At 38.5% G+C, this 18,419-nt stretch overlaps 1 protein-coding gene across 1 annotated transcript in view; it reads left to right on the forward strand.

The window, feature by feature from the left end:
- The window catches only part of nid1a (nidogen 1a), a 150,089-nt gene that overhangs the window by 121,369 nt on the left and 10,301 nt on the right, over nucleotides 1-18,419 (forward strand). Inside the window, exons 12-15 of the mRNA XM_028820118.2 lie at nucleotides 7,149-7,370; nucleotides 10,372-10,544; nucleotides 14,482-14,608; nucleotides 16,173-16,344. Coding sequence (XP_028675951.1) covers nucleotides 7,149-7,370; nucleotides 10,372-10,544; nucleotides 14,482-14,608; nucleotides 16,173-16,344 — 694 coding nt within the window. The remainder of the gene's footprint in view (nucleotides 1-7,148; nucleotides 7,371-10,371; nucleotides 10,545-14,481; nucleotides 14,609-16,172; nucleotides 16,345-18,419) is intronic.

The following is an 18,419-nucleotide window of genomic DNA, read 5'->3' on the forward strand; positions in this document are numbered from 1 at the left end:
TTGAAGAAATCATTTTATGACGCGAATAGTACCAATCAGAAAACATAGTCGAAGTAATGCAATATTATTTGAAAACGAACAGCGTCAGGTTGGGTGTGAAGTTATACTGGTGCTGTTTGAGTCAGATCAGAAGCTGAATAAGCTGAAAAAGCTCCTGTTCTGACTCTAAGTAAAAAAGCATGAATTAATCAACAGAAATAACCGCGATTGACATTTTAAAGTTAACGATTTACAGTGCATACCAATTTATAAATTCAATGTCCATTTGAGGAAAAAAAAAAAACACTTTCTTCAAAGCTGAGAATCGAACTCGCGTCTCTGTGGCACAGTAAGGCAGTGGTGCTCCAAGTCAGCAAACCGTCCTTATAACTTATTTTTTTTCAAGATCCATAACACACAGACAGACAGAGCACTGCGTAATACAGAGACAGACAGGCAGAGATATACAAACAAACAGGGAAGGCACATGTACTGAAAGAAAAAGCACTGAATAAGCTCACCCGCTCTAACATCACCCCTCCCCCAGATCTGACTCTCTAAGTAACAGCGCAAGTACAGACACAAATCAAGTGCATGTGTGTACTGTATAATATTAACAAAAGAGCAGCTTACTACTGAAAACGGCAAATATAGGAGTGAGTGGGGATCGAACCAGTACTCTTGATCACACTTGGTGATATCGATCGCGGTTATTTCTGTTGATTAATTCATGCTTTTTACTTAGAGTCAGAACAGGAGCTTTTTCAGCTTATTCAGCTTCTGATCTGACTCAAACAGCGCCAGTATAACTTCACACCCAACCTGACGCTGTTCGTTTTCAAATAATATTGCATTACTTCGACGATGTTTTCTGATTGGTACTATTCGCGTCATAAAATGATTTCTTCAAAACGTCACATATATTTGTCTCTTTCTTTTTTTAAAATGTGCGTTGTAGCACTCAGCAACTGGCCACCTGCATGTTCTTGCGCACACTAAATCAGCGCGTCTTTATGTAAAAACAGCAGTGTCAGGTGGGGGGCGGTAGGGATGGATCCTGAACGCGACTGAGACAATGAAAAGTGAATTTAAAAAAAATAAAGCTAACCTTTACAAATATCATAAATTACACCAGCTGTTACAGACTGAAATCAAATGTATCTTTTTATTCTAAAATAGTGAAAATAAGAACACTTCTCAAATGGGAGTTGTGCAGGATCGAACTCATGACCTTCTGATTCCCAGTCAGTGACTGATACTGTTGCGCCACGGAAGCAGTGATAGTTAAGTCATGTCAATGTCTCACACTAAGGCGGGTTTTTTTTGGCGGTGGCTTTTTTTTGTACCTTTTGTGAAAGTGTTTCTTTGATATTTGGACTTCAGGCTTCATACATTATATAGTTTATGCCTACATTTTGTCAATTGCTACTAGAATATATAACACGTTTCTGTTTTAACAATGTGTTTACACAGATTACTGTAGAAATGCAACACATATGAAATGCGTGTGTTTCAAATAACAATCTTATTATTTCTACTCTAAAACTCCACTTCACTCCCAGGTAATCAATCAAGGCAAGAGCTGGGAAAAGCCTGTTTACGTTCTAAGTCGTTGGGGGGATGGAATAGCCGGCTGCTGGCAGCTTGTCTTTATCAGTACATTTAGATGACAAAAGACGCTGGCGGAGAGGTGAGAAAGGTTTTAAGAAGCGATTTAAGGTGGGCCGGATATACGAGTTTTTTCGTAGGCTCTGGTAATTCTAGTGTTAAATAGATAAATACAGTGGAATCCGGAAATATTCAGACTCCTTCACATTTTTGTATTTTTCTATCTTGCAGCCTTGTCCTAAAGTCATTTAACTTTTATTTTTTCCCTACATCAAACAAAGCTCAATACTCAAAATACTCAAAACTCTGAATGGCAAAGCAAAAACAGGATTTTAAATATTTTTGCAAATTTCTTAAAAGACTGAAATATCACATTGACATAAGTATTCAGATACTTTGCTGTCTGAATAAACTCAGGTGCATTCCATATTGATCATCATTCACATGATCCTACACCTTATGTGGAGTCCACCATTGGTCAATTCAAGTGATTGGACTTGAGTGGAAAGATACAAACCTGTTTTTAGAAGGTCCCACAGGTGACAATGTGTATTAGAGCAAAAACCAAGCCAGGAGGTCAAGGGAATTGCCTTTAGAGCTTAGAATTGAGGAAGTCTACAAAAAATTTCTACAGCATTGAAGGTTCCCAGAAGCACAGTTGCCTTCATAATTCTTAACACTAAAATTACCAAAGCCTGTTTATTTGATCTTTGGACTTTACTTTACACATTCTATAGTTTAAGTCTACATTTTGTCATTTATTACTAAAATATGAAAAACTAGCCAACCCGCGGCGTAACATACGCCGCATAATTATGTATTGATGGGTGAACACTTGCTGAACGACACAGTTGTCCAAATGGGGTGGGTTTGTGGATACCACTGTGAATGAATGAAAAGATGGACCTCTGGAGAGAGCAACATACAATTGTCCGTGACTGAAAGCGGGATTGTCTGTGATGATGGAGGCCACGCTGGTGAAAGTTACTTCTTCGGTAGGGATAAGTTTCAGCACTTGTTCATTAAGGTGTAGCGAGTCTTCGTTGTTGACGCTTAATATAGCTTGCGTACTGAGTTGTTCTGGAGTCACAGTTGAGAAACACTTTTTTAATGTCTTTTAAGCACAGGGAAAAAAATTAACATGTGAAACATCCGTAATGTAATAAGCCACCAAGAAAAGTAACATTGCAACAATGCACGCTACGATCCGATCGCTGTAAACAGAAGTGAAAACAAAATCGAGGCTGGTGCATTCCATATCTGCCTTGTAGCGCAATGGTAGTGCTGCTGTTTTGCAGTAAGGAGACTGTGGAAGATTTTGGGTTCACTTTCCGGTTTCTCCCTGTGTGGATAGCGCTTTGAATACTGAAAACACCGGTATATCAATGTAATGAAGTATTATTATTCTTATGTGTCCAGCGCTCTCTCTCTCTCGCGCGCCTGTATGCATGTGTGTGTCGCTCGCTGCACGTGTTCCTGCAGGCATACCAGTAAGTGAATGAAAAGATGGAACTCTGGAGAGAGCAACATAAAACTGTCCGTGACTGAAAACTGGTTTTGGCAGATACATGCACATCTTTTTGAAAGTTTGGCCCTATGCCTTATCAGTTGTCATCGCAAAGGCAAATCTAACAGGAAATTGTCTTCGTGTTAAAGTAAAAGGCAAATTATCCGCGACAAACAAACTGTTTTACACGCTGCATACCAACCCGCCGCATAATCATGTTTTTTAAGCAGAGGGAAAAAATGAACATTTGCAAAATCCGTAACGCCGCTTCCAGTAAGTACAATGCACGCGTTTAATTTGTCAGCCACTTTTTGCCAGCCGTCTTTTCTGGTTTGGGCTGCTTTTGCAGGGTTACCGTTTGTGCATATTAAATCTTGAAATCCTTCGAGTAACTAATTAACTAACTAACACCCACCCACCCAGCTTGTGAGAAAAAAATGTGCCCGTTCTTTCATCATTTTGTTGCAGCCTATCAAAGACTTGCTGATCAGGTTTTCTAGAGTCAATATACAGTGGAACCTCGGTTCACAACCATAATTTGTTCCAAACCTCTGGTCGCAAACCGATTTGGTCGTGAACCGAAGCAATTTCCCCCATAGGATTGTATGTAAATACAATTAATCCATTCCAGACCAAACGAACTGTATGTAAATATATTTTTTTAAAGATTTTTAAGCACAAATATAGTTAATTATCACACCATAGAATGCACAGTGTAATAGTAAAAACATTGAATAACACTGACATAAACACCCAGGCTCCCTGCTCAGCTGCATGCTCTCTCTCTCTCTCTCTCTCTCTCTCAGCAGCACACGAGCCTCCCCAGCCCCCCCCCCTCTCTCTCTCTCTCAGCAGCACACGAGCCTCCCCAGCCCTCCCCTCTCTCTCTCTCTCAGCAGCACTCGAGCCTCCCCAGCCCCCCCCTCTCTCTCTCTCTCAGCAGCACTCGAGCCTCCCCAGCCCCCCCCCCTCTCTCTCTCTCAGCAGCACGGAGCCTCCCCAGCCCCCCTCTCTCTCTCTCTCAGCAGCACGCGAGCCCCCTCCTCCTCTGTCTCTCAGAAGCTTGCGAGCCCTCTCTCTCTCTGTAACATTGCAGCAGTTGTATAAACACTTTTGTTTAAAATGAGTTTTAAGCACAGGGGGAAAAAGGAACATTTGAACAAATCCGAACTTTGTTTAAAAGCCAACCAAGATAGTAACATTGCAGGAGTTCACCATTTTTAATCAGGCGACTGACAGTAGTGGAGTCAGGCACAGAGAAGGTCAGCTGCTGGGAAAACGTCTCGACTGTTGCAGGGCGGTGAAGCAGGTGAGACGCTAATGAAAAAGAGGCACAGGGCTTATTGGTTTTTAAAGACTGCTTCCTTCATTGTGTTTTAACCTCAGTTTTAAAGGATTGCGCGGCTCTCTCTGTCGCGCTGCCTGTGTGTGTGCCTCTGTCTCTCTGTGGCGCTGCCTGTGTGTGCGTGGCTCTCTCTCTCGGGCTGCCTGTCTGTGCCTCTGTCTCTCTCTCGCACTGCCAGTGTGTGCCTCTGTCTCTCTCTCGCGCTGCCTGTGTGTGCCTCTGTCTCTCTCTGGCGCTGCCTCTGTGTGAACCAAGGTTCCACTGAGGTTGACTAATGAAAAGTTAACGTGGCTCAGAGCTGCATGTGGACTGTGGCACAGACAAACAAAAATGATGGCATGTTTTCCAAGGCGTCGTGTCCGAGTTGGTGGGCGTGGCTCTGCGAGTTGTCGTTGCATCCAGTGGTCTTAGAGTTGGTGGGTGTGGCTCCTTCCTGCGTGCGCCATGGGTGTCTTACTTGTCGGCGGCTTAGTGAATCCATGCCCCTTCCGGCGTGCTTTCCATGGTCGGCTACTTGTCTTCTGGCTTAGTGAATTATATATATAGATGTTTCTGTTTTAATGATGTGTTTACACAGATTATGGTAGAAACGGAACACACATGAGATGCATGTGTTCCAAATAACGATTTATTATTTCCATTCTAAAACTCCAGCACTTCACTCCCAGATAATCAAGGCTGGAACTGGGAGAACTTTGTGCCTGTTCTGCGGCGGTGGGGGGATGGAATAGTAGGCTGCTTGCTGCTTGTCTTGATCAGCATGTTTACAAGACAAAAGACGCTGATGGAGAGGTGCGAAGGGATTTAAGATGGGCCAGATTTACGAGTTTTTTCATAGGCTTTGGTAATTCTAGTGTTAAATGGGAGAGGTTTGGAACAACCACAACCAAACTGAGCAATTATGGGGCAAGGGCTATTGTAATATAGATGACCAAGAACCTAATGGTCACTTTAGCTGAGCTCCAGAGAACCTGTGTGGAGACTGGAGAAACTACCAGATAGAAAACCATTACTGTAATACCCCAAAAATCTGAACTTTATGACAGAAACCTCTCCATAGTAAAAGATACATGGAAGTCCCTTGAAGTTTGGTAAAAGGCACCTAAAGGACTCATCGAGTATGAGAAACGAGATTCTCTGGTCTAAAAAACTAAGATTGGTGTTGTGTCTGAAGGAAACCTGACACCACTAATCACCTGCGCAGTACAATTCAAATGGTGAAACATGGTGGTAGCATCATGCTGTGGGTATTTTTTTCAGTGGCAGGGACTGAGAGACTAGACAGGGCTATGGGAAAGATTAACAGAACAAAGTTCAGAGATATCCTTAATGAAAACCTAATCCAGAGCACACTAGACATAAGGTTCACCTTCCAACAGGACTATGACCCTAAGAACAAAGCAAAGATAGCCAACCCAGGAGTGGCTTAGGAACAGCTCTGGGAATGTCCTTGAGTTACTCAGCCAGAGAACAGGCTTGAACCCAATCGAACGTCTCTGGATAGACCTGAAAATGTCTGTCCACGAACAGTTTTCATCCAGCCTGACAGAGTTTGAGAGGATCTTCAATGTATATAATCTGTATATACTCAGATTTTCTATAACTTTCCCAAGACTAGCATGCTAGGTAAATCGAACACTCTTCATTGGCCTGGTGTGAGGCAGTCTGGGTGTACATTTGTGTGCATGATAATGGATTGGTGTCTTGTTCAGAGTTAGATATAACCTAGTTAACACCTTGTGTCCAGTTCTGCTAAGATAAGCAAATTCACAAAATGCATGGATGGATGGCATTGTGACAGCTTTCTTATATACCTGAATCGCAGCTTAGTTCCTAGCGTGTCACATATTCCCTCAATTCCTGCATGAGTCTGTGTCTAGGTACTGTGGTTTTCTTCCCTTATCTTAATGATGTGTGCATTATTTGAATTGGTGACATTAAATTGGCCCTGAATAATACAGTGTAAGTTTTTGCATAACTTTATCCTACAGTGACCTTGCATCTCTTCCAAGACTGTTTCCTGCCTTATGTCTTATGCTGCAGGCATAGATGGAAAACCCTTCTGTGACCCTGAATTGGATTAACTAGGTTTTGTGGTAAAACAGCCCCCCGCACACAGACAGACGTTGCACCAGATGTCCATAATACACACATTTAATGTTTTTCCTCTTATACAGCACCACACAATGCTCAACTAGCCAAACTCGGTACCTTCTTTTCTCTCTCTTCTTCTCTTTCTGATGGCCCCTTTTATAACACCCCGGATGTGCTCCAGGTGCTTCATGATGATCTTCTGACAGCACTTCCTGGTGTGGTGGAAGTGCTGCATGAGCACCCGGAAGCACTTCGGGTGTGCCTGGAATCTCTTCCGGCAGCACTTCCAGTTGTGGCGGAAGTGCTGCAGTCCAGGACTCCATAATCCTACGGGAGCCCCCTGGCAGTGGCCATGGGCCCCAACAGGGTTGAGCTTCTAAGCTCTAATCCAGTGGCCCCCATGCAGACCAGGGCGGCTGCCCTCTCGTGGCCCAGGGGAGGTACTGTCCCTCTCCTGGTCCTTCGAGGCGTCCCGGCTAGGCAGGATCCATAGCCGTCCACCACAGTTTACAAATGGATGAAAGTACAGTATAATAAATCATTTACCAGAAGACAGAATATTAATTATATCATAGTTTACCCATGCTGATAAAAACATTTTCTTATTATACACAGAACAAGAGAAGACTCCATGTCAGTTGCACAGAGACAGAATTCTTGGCGTTGCTTCTCCAAGAGGTCCTCGACCTGTTCCTGGCCAATATATCCCAGTCTGTGATGATCAGGGTAATTACCGTCCATTACAGTGTCATGGCAGCACAGGCCAGTGTTGGTGTGTTGATCGTAATGGACAAGAGATTTCAGGAACAAGGACACAGCCAGGGATCAGGCCTCCATGTAAGTATATTTGTCTTACTATTTTTCCAAAATCCATTGTTTGCTATAGTTTATTATTTTCTTTGATAATCACTTTCAGGGGTTTCCTGCCCTGAAAGATAAATAAATGAATGGTTTTTATAAAGTGTTTTCAAGCAATAAAAGCTGCCTGAAGAAGGGGCCTGAGTTGCCTGTAAAGCTTGCATATTGTAATCTGTTCAGTTAGCCAATAAAAGGTATAATTTTGCTTGACTTCTCATTGCATCCATAATGGCTAACACTGTACTACTTGAATCTAGGTATAATTTTAGTGTACATTTTTTGTTAAAAATCATATTTTTTCATCATATTTGCTCAAAAATATATGGATTAGAAATGGCTGGTCTGTCCTTCTTTCTGTTCAGAAGTTTCTGCATCTTCTAGGACTTATCCCCAGTACTACAACATTGTTACAACATTCAACATTCTTAGTGTTTAAGTAGTGATTTTGTTTTGTCTTAGTAGAGCTCTATATTACTGTACTTTCTCCTTTTGTATTATTAATGTGTAGCCTTGGTCAGAATGCCTCAGATGCCATAGACTTACCACTGTTTGTAAGGTATTGTACTTTATAACTTCTCCCCACCTTCCCTTCTACATCTATAACCTCAGGCAATTACATAGAGTAAAAGACAAGCAGGAGTTAAGTTACAATTTTAAATAATGTATTACTGGTAAAATAAAATAACATAATAAAATAAAAACAATAAGCAAAGTACATGTGAATATTAGCAACCATACAACCTGATAAATGGTGATGTGTAGTTTTAGGCGGCACACAGACTTGCAGTTACTTTAAATTTCTCTAGTTAAGTCATCATTTTATGGCTTTCTTCAGGACAGGTCCATGCCTGTTCCAATATGGCTGGCAAGTTGTGCTTCTCAGTGTGGTCTTCATTTCAGTTCATAGTGTGTGAGATACTCCTTCATCATGATGGTGAGAGAGAGATAGGGAGGGGTAAAGCAACCAAATTTATGCATTCTTTGTCAAAATCCTTACACCAATACAGAATGCTACAGAATGGCCTCTGATTCAAACCAATCCCGAACAGCCATAATTCAGACCAATGGGGGCACACAATACCTTTCACATCTGCCCCCAAAACCACATGTTGAGCTGATGCTTGCCAGCTAGGTAATTTGGCTTTCCTGTGGGGGTTGTTTGAGAGTGTCCTTCAGAGAATCACTTGCCAAACTAGTTTTAGGCACTTTTTCTCAGCCTGTCATAAAATTACAAATCCTTAAAGGAGGATTGGTTCTTAAACATCAAACCATTGCTGTTCTTATAAATAATATAACACTAATATTACATTGCTTTGTCAAAGTTACAAATAAAGCCATACAATATATTTATCATCTTGTATACAATATGTCACACCACAACACTCCACCCCTGATAAATATTTTGTATAATGTCTTTATCATAAGTCGTGATTGTTCGAAGAGTCTATTGTACAACTTGTGTTTTGGGTTGCAGCGATTGCTTTTCTAGTGTTAAAAAGTTCTGCGCGACCATTTGTCCATTACATATCTTCTTTATTTCACAAGACAATCTGAAGAACTTGGATGCGCTCCTGTTGACTTGTATCTGCTCCTACTTGCTTCATCTGTTTGTTTATCTTTCTGCAGTCCTCATATGGCATCAGATCTGGTCCACACCTTCCACTAAACTAACCCACTGCAATTTAAGTCTATTGTGTGAATTATTTTCTTAATCTGTACAGGTTTTGTATCTAATTGCTAATTAGACCACTTTCTAAAACTATCCTTTTAAGCATATGCAGCTGTACAATTAACATTAAAATTTGAAGGGTAACATACCACAGGTGCCGGTACAACCATTTCTGCCCAAGTGAGAGTACATGTGCCACTACATAACCTGTTTACAAACCAACATTTGTGGCCCCTTCTCACACATTTGTGGTTGACTTAGTTGTCTTTTGTGCTTTTCCACCGATGGTGTAACTCTTGACTGCCATCAGCCTCTACCAGTATAGTTTGGCATCACCACCATGAGACATCATAGCTATGTAACTGTCATCATTCCCCCTGTAGGCCACCTGTTGAATTGTTTGCTTACGATATGCATACTCATTCATATGTATACTGGTTCAAAATTGGTCCACTGGTCTTGTGCCTGTACCACAGCTGATAACCGCAGCAGGGCTTCCGTGTTTTCCCAATTAGACATTACCTAAACATCGGAGTCCATTTCACTTGAACATGTACCAGCTGCACCTGCTGTTTTGAAAAATTTCACCCATTTGCTTAGTATACCCTTTCCTTAATAATAACATTAATTACCCCAATTAATTAATTAATATGAAGAATTTATACTTTATGAGACCCAAATTAATGTCCTTATTTTTTGGCATTCCTAACTGGGTTGCTCAGTTTCCACCTCTTGGAATATACATTTCCTGCATAATGAACAAAATTTTTTTTTAACTATATCTATTGTGACTAGTCCTATTATTGCATGTCTTGTGCCTAAGAGGTGGGCGATTTAAATCCAGCAATACTAGATAATGGAAAGTAACTGTTCAACCTACAGCCTGATACTATCTTGTGTATTATATAAATAATGTTGGTACCATTAGTACCATTTGTATATATTGGTTCTGATATTGCTTGTAAATTGTATGAGGGATTTTAGATTTCATATTTGACATAAAATACAAATTGAGGGATGTTTTCATCATTCAGTCTGCAATAATGTTCAAAGTAGTTCCATTTGAGAGCTTTCTTGTACTTTCCAATTGTGGAGACTGGTAAATTTGCTGCTTTGTTTTTAACTTAATTTAATAAGGATATTGCTTTTGCTTTCTGCATTAAAAATGTAAATCTGATGAGCGTTGTAACTTGCATTATTTCCATGGGGAGTTTTTCCATTTAATATGATAAAGCTGCAAAAAAGCAATATGCTGATCATTGCCATTCACAATTTTTTTCCTTTTCTTTTCTACCTCAAATGGTGTCTCAGGTATCGATCCTGGTGTCCCCCCAACTCCTGTTGGACCCACTCCAAGGCCAGGTGTCCATCCTTTACCACCTGGTACTCACTTACTCTTTGCACAGAGTGGAAAAATTGACTATGTACCACTGGAGGGACACAATATGAAAAAGAATGATGCCAAAACTGTTTTGCACCTTCCTGTAAGTGTCTTTGATGGTGATGACAGAGCCTTACATAATTTTCACTCTTCTGGATAGTAGCTGATCCCCTATTTTTTGTTGTGTCTATTGAAAATCACAGTATTACTGAAACTCAGATTACAAACAAGCTATCAAATCTGAATGAACAACAGTTTAAATTTTAATTAATTTATGTTTTAACTGTATTACAAATTAAACTTTCATGGGTTTGAGCTGAATACAGTTAGGATAATTTTTGGTTACTATGAAATAAGTTCTTTTCTCACCTAATGAATTTGCTCCTTCTTTTAAACCATTTTTAGCAGGCCTGAAAGTAATGAATTGGTAGTATGTTGCCATGCAGGGCTGATGGTGCAAACCAATTAACTACCTAAATTTGCCCTTGTCATGGTTATTCAAAAACAAAAAAAGCACTTTTATTTGCTGTATAAATTTTTCACCAAGATTCAGAACTGGTTCTTTGTCACCCCTAACCTTCAGGGGTCAGTTGCAGTATACTAAAGGTAGTATTGTACTTACAGTGAATCAAAACAAGACTATGTAGTACTGTACTAAGAGAATGTGATCCTAAGGTCTAAATGCTGTCTCAATGAACAGAGGGAAAAGATCAGTATCAGGATTAACTAATCCACAGCTAGTGTTGTTTAGGCTTTGTGTTTCTTCTCGGATTCGCTCAGCTGGCTGTCTGGTTACCCATTAACAAAAGTGCATCATTAATTAATGTCTTGCCCTCTCTCAATTAACGATGTAATTCTACACATTCCTTTTAAAGTATAGGGGCAGAACAGGGAAAAAGCACATCCTCACATAAACTTAATAAATAATTGCAGCCCTTAAGCTACATTAGAGTGAAATGAGTATCGCTGTCATGATTGTAAATGTTATGTACTTCTAGCATATGAAAAGGCCCTTAAAGTTCTGCACAGAAACTTAACGACAATGTGATGTACACATTAGTAGAATCATATCTGAAGCATAATTCTCTCCCTGTAATTCATTTCTCAATCATGCAGATAATACAGAAAAGTTTATACATGTTATTCGTTATGTACTCAGCTTTTCCTAATAACCAAATAAATCCAACAGTCATCAAAGCATATAAAATACCTAGTTGGAAGTGGGACAGTTTTCATTAAGAATATTCGCAGCACAAATGTCTTAGTAGAGCAAATGCTCTGTATAATGCATGTTATGAGAGATCTCATATCAGATCTAGAGAACACCTGCAAATATATCTCTACAACATGCTGAAGAAATACAGCATGGAAGAAACTGGCAGCATCTTTCAATGCACAATATTTGAACTGACAGATCAAATATTTCTTAATTAGGGACACCAATTCTGCATTTTTTTACTTAAGATTAATGGTGACATGAATATTGATCTGTATTTTTCTATTTCTTATATTATACAATGAATATATTTTCAGGCATAGCCTGTCTTTTCTTTCGAGATTGAATTAAGCATATTTGATTCGGTATTATGTTATACTTCAGTTGAAATAAATACATAAAATATAGTTTCAATATTTTTTTCCACATTGTTTAAAGGCATATTAGTGCTTGTTTAATTTCTGTAATAAGTTGTCTGATGCATGCAGAATTTATTTTGTAACGTTACCCACCACATTTGAACATTAGACCTGTTCAAAAGGTGATCTAAGTTGGTACACAACTTTGTTCCCCTTCACCCATTCCAAGAATCATATTGCAAGTGCATTTATTTTCAGTCTTGGTCCGCAGCTCTAGGGAGTACTGCAGCAGTGTTAAACTCAAACATTTGACTTGTTAGGCTGGGTTTATACTTCATGCAACGCGTCCTCCAGCGGACACTACTGTGACGCAAGCGTTGTACTGTTTATACTTGCACACGTACTTTATGTAAGTCTGGAAGTTTCCATCAGGTGGCAGTACGAGATATCATCATGGTGAGAAAATGTTCGGCTTTGCTGTGTTGTGAATTGTCTGAAACATACATTAAATTCCGAGGACACCTTGCCACCATATCTCTAAAAAAATGTTTAATGATTACATCCATCAAACCAGGGATACCCCCATTCCAGCAAGCACAGACAGAAACAATCCCTGGACAGGGCATCAGCTCATCGCTAATGTAGGATCCACAAAGCGGCTTTCTGTCACATGTAGACAGTAAACAAAGACTCTGACATCACATTCCGACTAGATCACACTGCACCCCCCAACTTTTTTCTGATACTGCAAGTCACGTACGAGTCACATTAATTTCTGAGGACGTGGTCAAAGGATGTGTCCGATGAATGCTGGGAATGCATGGCAGCTATGATGTGTGCACGTACGTGTTCTGAGTGTGAAGTATAAACCGGTCATTAATTTCTGAGGACGTGCTCAGAGGACGCGTCAAATGAACACTGGGAATAAGTGGCAGCCATGATGCGTGCACATATGCGTTCTGAGCGTGAAGTATAAACCAGCCCTTAGAGTTAATATGCACTAAGAACTGTTCAGCATGGGATCTTCCTGATCTGACAGTACACTGCAACTGTCCCATGCAGTTGCTTCAGCATCATTATATAAGCCCTCACTTCCTGAATCTTTGTTGTTGTCATTTCATCAAGGTTAATAATTATGAATAACTCTCTAATTGTTCTATTAAAACTTTTAAACATTTTATCTACCCATAAATGGGTATTTTAATATATCCTGTCCTTTGGAAAAATATGTAGACTTCAGAAAGAACAGATGGGCACACTAAAGCTGATTAATGTGAGCAGTGTGAGCAGAATGTCACATACTCCCTGAGTCTTTCATGTTAGAAGTATTGTAAGTAGCTCTTCAGTCAATGCACTCTTGGTTTTAGTTTTTGTACTTTACATTGAAAAATGTTGAGGTTCTTAAGAATTGTTGAGTTAATCCAAAGAGTTTTATAAGCAATATTTCTTTCATTGCTCACTTCTCATTGAATCTTTAGATCTATATCAGATTCCTTTTTATTTTCAACAAAGTATTTTTTTAATTAGAGTAACATTATTGAAGAAAAAAAGAGTAACTAATTTGCATATCCTTTCTCCCTCAACTGGTTTAAATGCCATGTACAGTATATTAAAAATCTCCTTTTTTGCATGATGTCAGAAAGACAATTTTTTATTATAGTACATTTGTACAGCACATTTTCTTCTGCACACTGTAGTCAGTGCAGCATCTGTGTTTTGTCATTTGAACAGAAACATGTCTGCTTCAGTAGATTAGCATCAATGAATCCCCAGGGTATACATAGCTTGCTGAACATCTGTACTTAATATTTTGGAATTTCTTTGTTTCAGTCAGTGATTTGTCCTTATTAATTCATTACATACAAACCCTGCCTGTAAACATATATAGTTATTGCTTGCGTTTTTCCCTCAACTATTTATACAGAGTACGAAAATGTTGTATAATCACAATAAACTAAAGGGTGTTGATATAAATATTGTCTAAATTGGCAGCTCTATTGTTTGCAAATATACTGCTAGGAATAACTGTAATATCTAGTGAATAAATATTCTGTCTACACTCTTAAAGCAATGAGGAGGAAGAATTTCTTTACCCAGGCTGGCTTATCAGTGAGATACATGTACCTCATATTATCTGGTTAAGATGAAATTCAAAATGGGTTGAAACAATTCAAGATTTGCAAAATGCTTTGAAGATACATAATCATAAGTTTTTAAAACAGCACGGTAGTAATTGTTACACCAGAAAAATGTCTATAATTTTTGGACACATGGTTGGCACATGCAAAGAAGCACAAAATGGCCTTTGTATAATTTGGAGTCTAGACATTTCTGTGCTTTATGGTTTTGCAGTTTGGGTTAGTCATCAAAATGTTTATCGTGTCTTGTGAAATTATGACGATTCATACTTGAAGTATGTTACAGAAGAAGAAAGCTTTTAATATTTATTTTTGTAATTTTTTTAGGACAAAGTGGTCATAGCGGTGGCTTATGACTGTGTTGATAAAATGGTGTATTGGACAGATATTACTGGACCATCAATCAGCAGAGCTCTTCTGTCAGGTGGAGAGCCCATTTCAGTAATCCAAACAGGTAAGCACGTCTAAATTTTAACTCAGAATAATAATAAAACAGATGGATCAAATTTGGTCACAAATGCTTTGTTATGTATGATATTTAACACATACTGAGATGAATGGGAATAGTTAATGCAGGGCTCAATTGCTATATGATGTACTGTAAAAGTTGAGTTTTTCAAGTAATTTTCACCAGCAATACAACACAAAACATACACATACAGCATGTACAATAATAATGACTAGCTGACGATGACTTTTTGAGTCACCTCCTTACATCTAATGGATTGCAATTAAAAATTATCTAAGGTCTTATAAATTCAAAATTAACTTCTCAACCACACTGGCTGTGTCATCTTACAAAAAAACTAATTGTATGCATTAAATGTCACCGATCTGAAAATAGCCAGTAATGAGATGCAGTGGTTTGATTAGCACTGCTTCCTTACATTAAGAGTCCTGGGTTCAAATCTTAACACTGTCTGTGTTGTGTATGTATATTTCCCCATGTCCCTGTGTGTTTCATGGAGTACTTTTCTTCCCTCTCATGTGTTAAAAGCAAACAGGTTAGGTACAATAGCAAATACTGTACAAACTCTGCTATGAGTGAATTTGGCCATATGTGTTTATGTGCTTTAAGTTTGATTCTCTTGCATTGAAATTCAGGAGAATAAATGATTCCTGTTTTCACTAAATGTTGTTGGAATAGTTTCCAAATTCTTATGGCCCTGCATTGGAATAAACAGATTCACAAAATAAATAAGTAAGTATTTGAATTAGCTGTAGGTTCTGTGATTTATTCAGACATCTATCCATCCGTCCATTTTCCAACCCGCTGAATCTGAATACAGGGTCACGGGGGTCTGCTGAGCCAATCCCAGCCAACACAGGGCACACTATCCATTTTCGTTATACTTTTATCTTTGTAAAAATTACAAAACTTTGCCAATATAATCCAAATGGTAAAGATGAAACTTGTTCAGTCAAATTCTTTTTATCACCTTACATAATAAAACATTCTTATAGATAAGAAAAAAATAATTTTTATAATGTGAAAGATGTTTTGTGTTTATGCTATATATTTGATATATTGATTATTTATCTCATTTACAAATCAGTAAACATCTTCTGTATTAATCATTTACTAGAAATTTGGTTAAAGAGATGAAAATCAATTGAATCACATAAAGTGGTACTTTAAAAAACAAAATCTAGAATATACTATTCAAAGTTTTATTGATTTTTTTTATTGCTCCTTAAAAATTGTTAGATTGAATTTGGTCTTTTTTTACATAAGTTCTATACTGTAGACATGCACCCCTTGCTACATGTAGTCCGCTCTATGTTTAGTTATGTTGTGTTTTCAGTCATTTAATATGCAGTAGTTTCTTGTGTCTTCAGTTGCTCAAGTTTGTAGACATGTCTCTTTGTAGAGATGGCCTGGGGCACAGTATCATTCTCAGAGTACATTAAGAAAAAGGACAAGAATAAAGATAGTAGACTTTCATGTGCCTAACCCCTTGGGTGGAATTCTGTCTTGCCTGTACACAATTTGGTGATATATTTGCATTGTTATTCAGACATAGAAAGTCCTGAGGGAATTGCTGTGGATTACTTGGGTCGCAACCTGTTCTGGACAGACTCCATGCTGGACAAGATTGAGGTATCAAAGCTTGATGGCAGCCAGAGGCGGGTCCTTTTTGATACAGATCTAGTGAATCCCAGAGCAATTGTGACTGATCCTGTAAAAGGGTAAGTGTTAGTTTGCAGCTTTTATGAAGTATGTGTTTTTTTAAGTTAGAATATGTTACAGTCATATGAAGAAATTTGGGAACCCCTCTCAGCCTACATAATAATTTAATCTACTTTCAACAAAAAAGATAACAGTGGTATGTCTTTCATTTCCTAGGAACATCTGAGTAAAGATTTTTAGTGAAGCAGTATTTAGTTGTGTTAAAATTAAATTAAATTAAATCAAATGTGAAAAACTGGCTGTGCAAAAATTTGGGTACCCTTGTAATTTTGTTGTTTCAACTGTGAGGAATGGAATCAGGAAATGAAAGGCCACGGGCACAGTTGCTGTTAAACCCAGCAGGTCTGGCAGGCCAAGAAAAATACAGGAACGACATATGTGCAGGATTGTGAGAATGGTTACAGACAACCCACAGATCACCTCCAAAGACCTGCAAGAACATCTTGTTGCAGATGGTGCATCTGTACATCGTTCTACAATTCAGCACAATTTGCACAAAGAACATCTGTATGGCAGGGTGATGAGAAAGAAGCCCTTTCTGCACTCACGCCACAAACAGAGTCACTTGTTGTAAGCAAATGCTCTTTTAGACAAGCCAGATTCATTTTGGAACAAAGTGCTTTGGACTGATGAGACAAAAATTGAGTTATTTGGTCATAACAAAAAAGCGCTTTGCATGGTGGAAGAAGAACACTGCATTCCAAGAAAAACACCTGCTACCTACTGTCAAATTTGGTGGAGATTCCATCATGCTGTGGGGCTGTTTGGCTAGTTCAGGGACTGGGGCCCTTGTTAAAGTCGAGGGTCAGATGAATTCAACCCAATATCAACAAATTCTTCAGGATAATGTTCAAGCATCAGTCACAAAGTTGAAGTTACACAGGGGTTGGATATTCCAGCAAGACAATGACCCAAAACACAGTTCGAAATCTACAAAGGCATTCATGCAGAGGGAGAAGTACAATGTTCTGGAATGGCCGTCACAGTCCCCTGACTTGAATATCAACGAAAATCTATGGGATGATTTGAAGCAGGCTGTCTATACTCGGCAGCCATCAAATTTAACTGAACTGGAGAGATTTTGTAGTGAAGAATGGTCAAAAATACCTCCATCCAGAATCCAGACACTCATCAAAGGCTATAGGAGGTGTCTACAGACTGTTATATTTACAAAAGGAGACTCAACTAAGTATTGATGTAATATCTCTGTTGGGGTGTCCAAATGTATGTACCTGTCTAATTTTGTTATGATGCATATTGCATATTTTCTGTTAATCCAATAAACTTAATGTCACTGCTGAAATACTACTGTTTACATAAGGCATGTCATATATTAAAAGGAAGTTGATACTTTGAAAGCTCAGCCAATGATAAACAAAAATCCAAAGAATTAAGAGGGGTTCCCAAACTTTTTCATATGACTGTATATGCATCATTCATGTCCCCACTTAAACGTTTAATAGAGTGAATTTATACAGCTAGACAGAGATATTTTTTGACATTATACCCATCAGCTTTCTTTTGGGATAACAAACAGTACTAGTACTATACTATGAAAAGGCCAAAACATAAAAAAAAAAAAATAGTTGTATTTTTGAATATGGAAAATACAATAAATCAGGACACTTGTGTTTGTTTTGCATTACAAGACTGAGAAGTTAAGCTGTAATGACAGATTTCCAATACATTACCAGAAATTCAATATGTAAATGTAATTGTTCTCAAAACAATTATCAACCTGAATAGTATTTGTCTTAAAAGGAAGACATGCTTAACTCATACGATTTATTTTGTTTTATTCTGAAATACAGTTTGTAGTGTTGAAAAATTTTTTGTAATTACTCAGTCTTTACTCTTTCTTATTAGCCAGAACACTTTATATAACAGTTAATCTTCCAGGAAAAAAATTGTAGATTGTGAGGGCTACAACAACATGATCAGGACATGAACAGGACATTACAACAAATAAGGCAGTTGTAAGTCAAATGGAATGCACTAGAATAATAGAAGCAGTTTTCACTGGGTCATGTAGCATAGTACAGCATGAATAATTAACTTTACAGTGCAGCTCACA

The sequence above is a fragment of the Erpetoichthys calabaricus genome, chromosome 15 (assembly GCF_900747795.2).
Source record: "Erpetoichthys calabaricus chromosome 15, fErpCal1.3, whole genome shotgun sequence".
Classification (NCBI taxonomy): domain Eukaryota; kingdom Metazoa; phylum Chordata; class Cladistia; order Polypteriformes; family Polypteridae; genus Erpetoichthys; species Erpetoichthys calabaricus.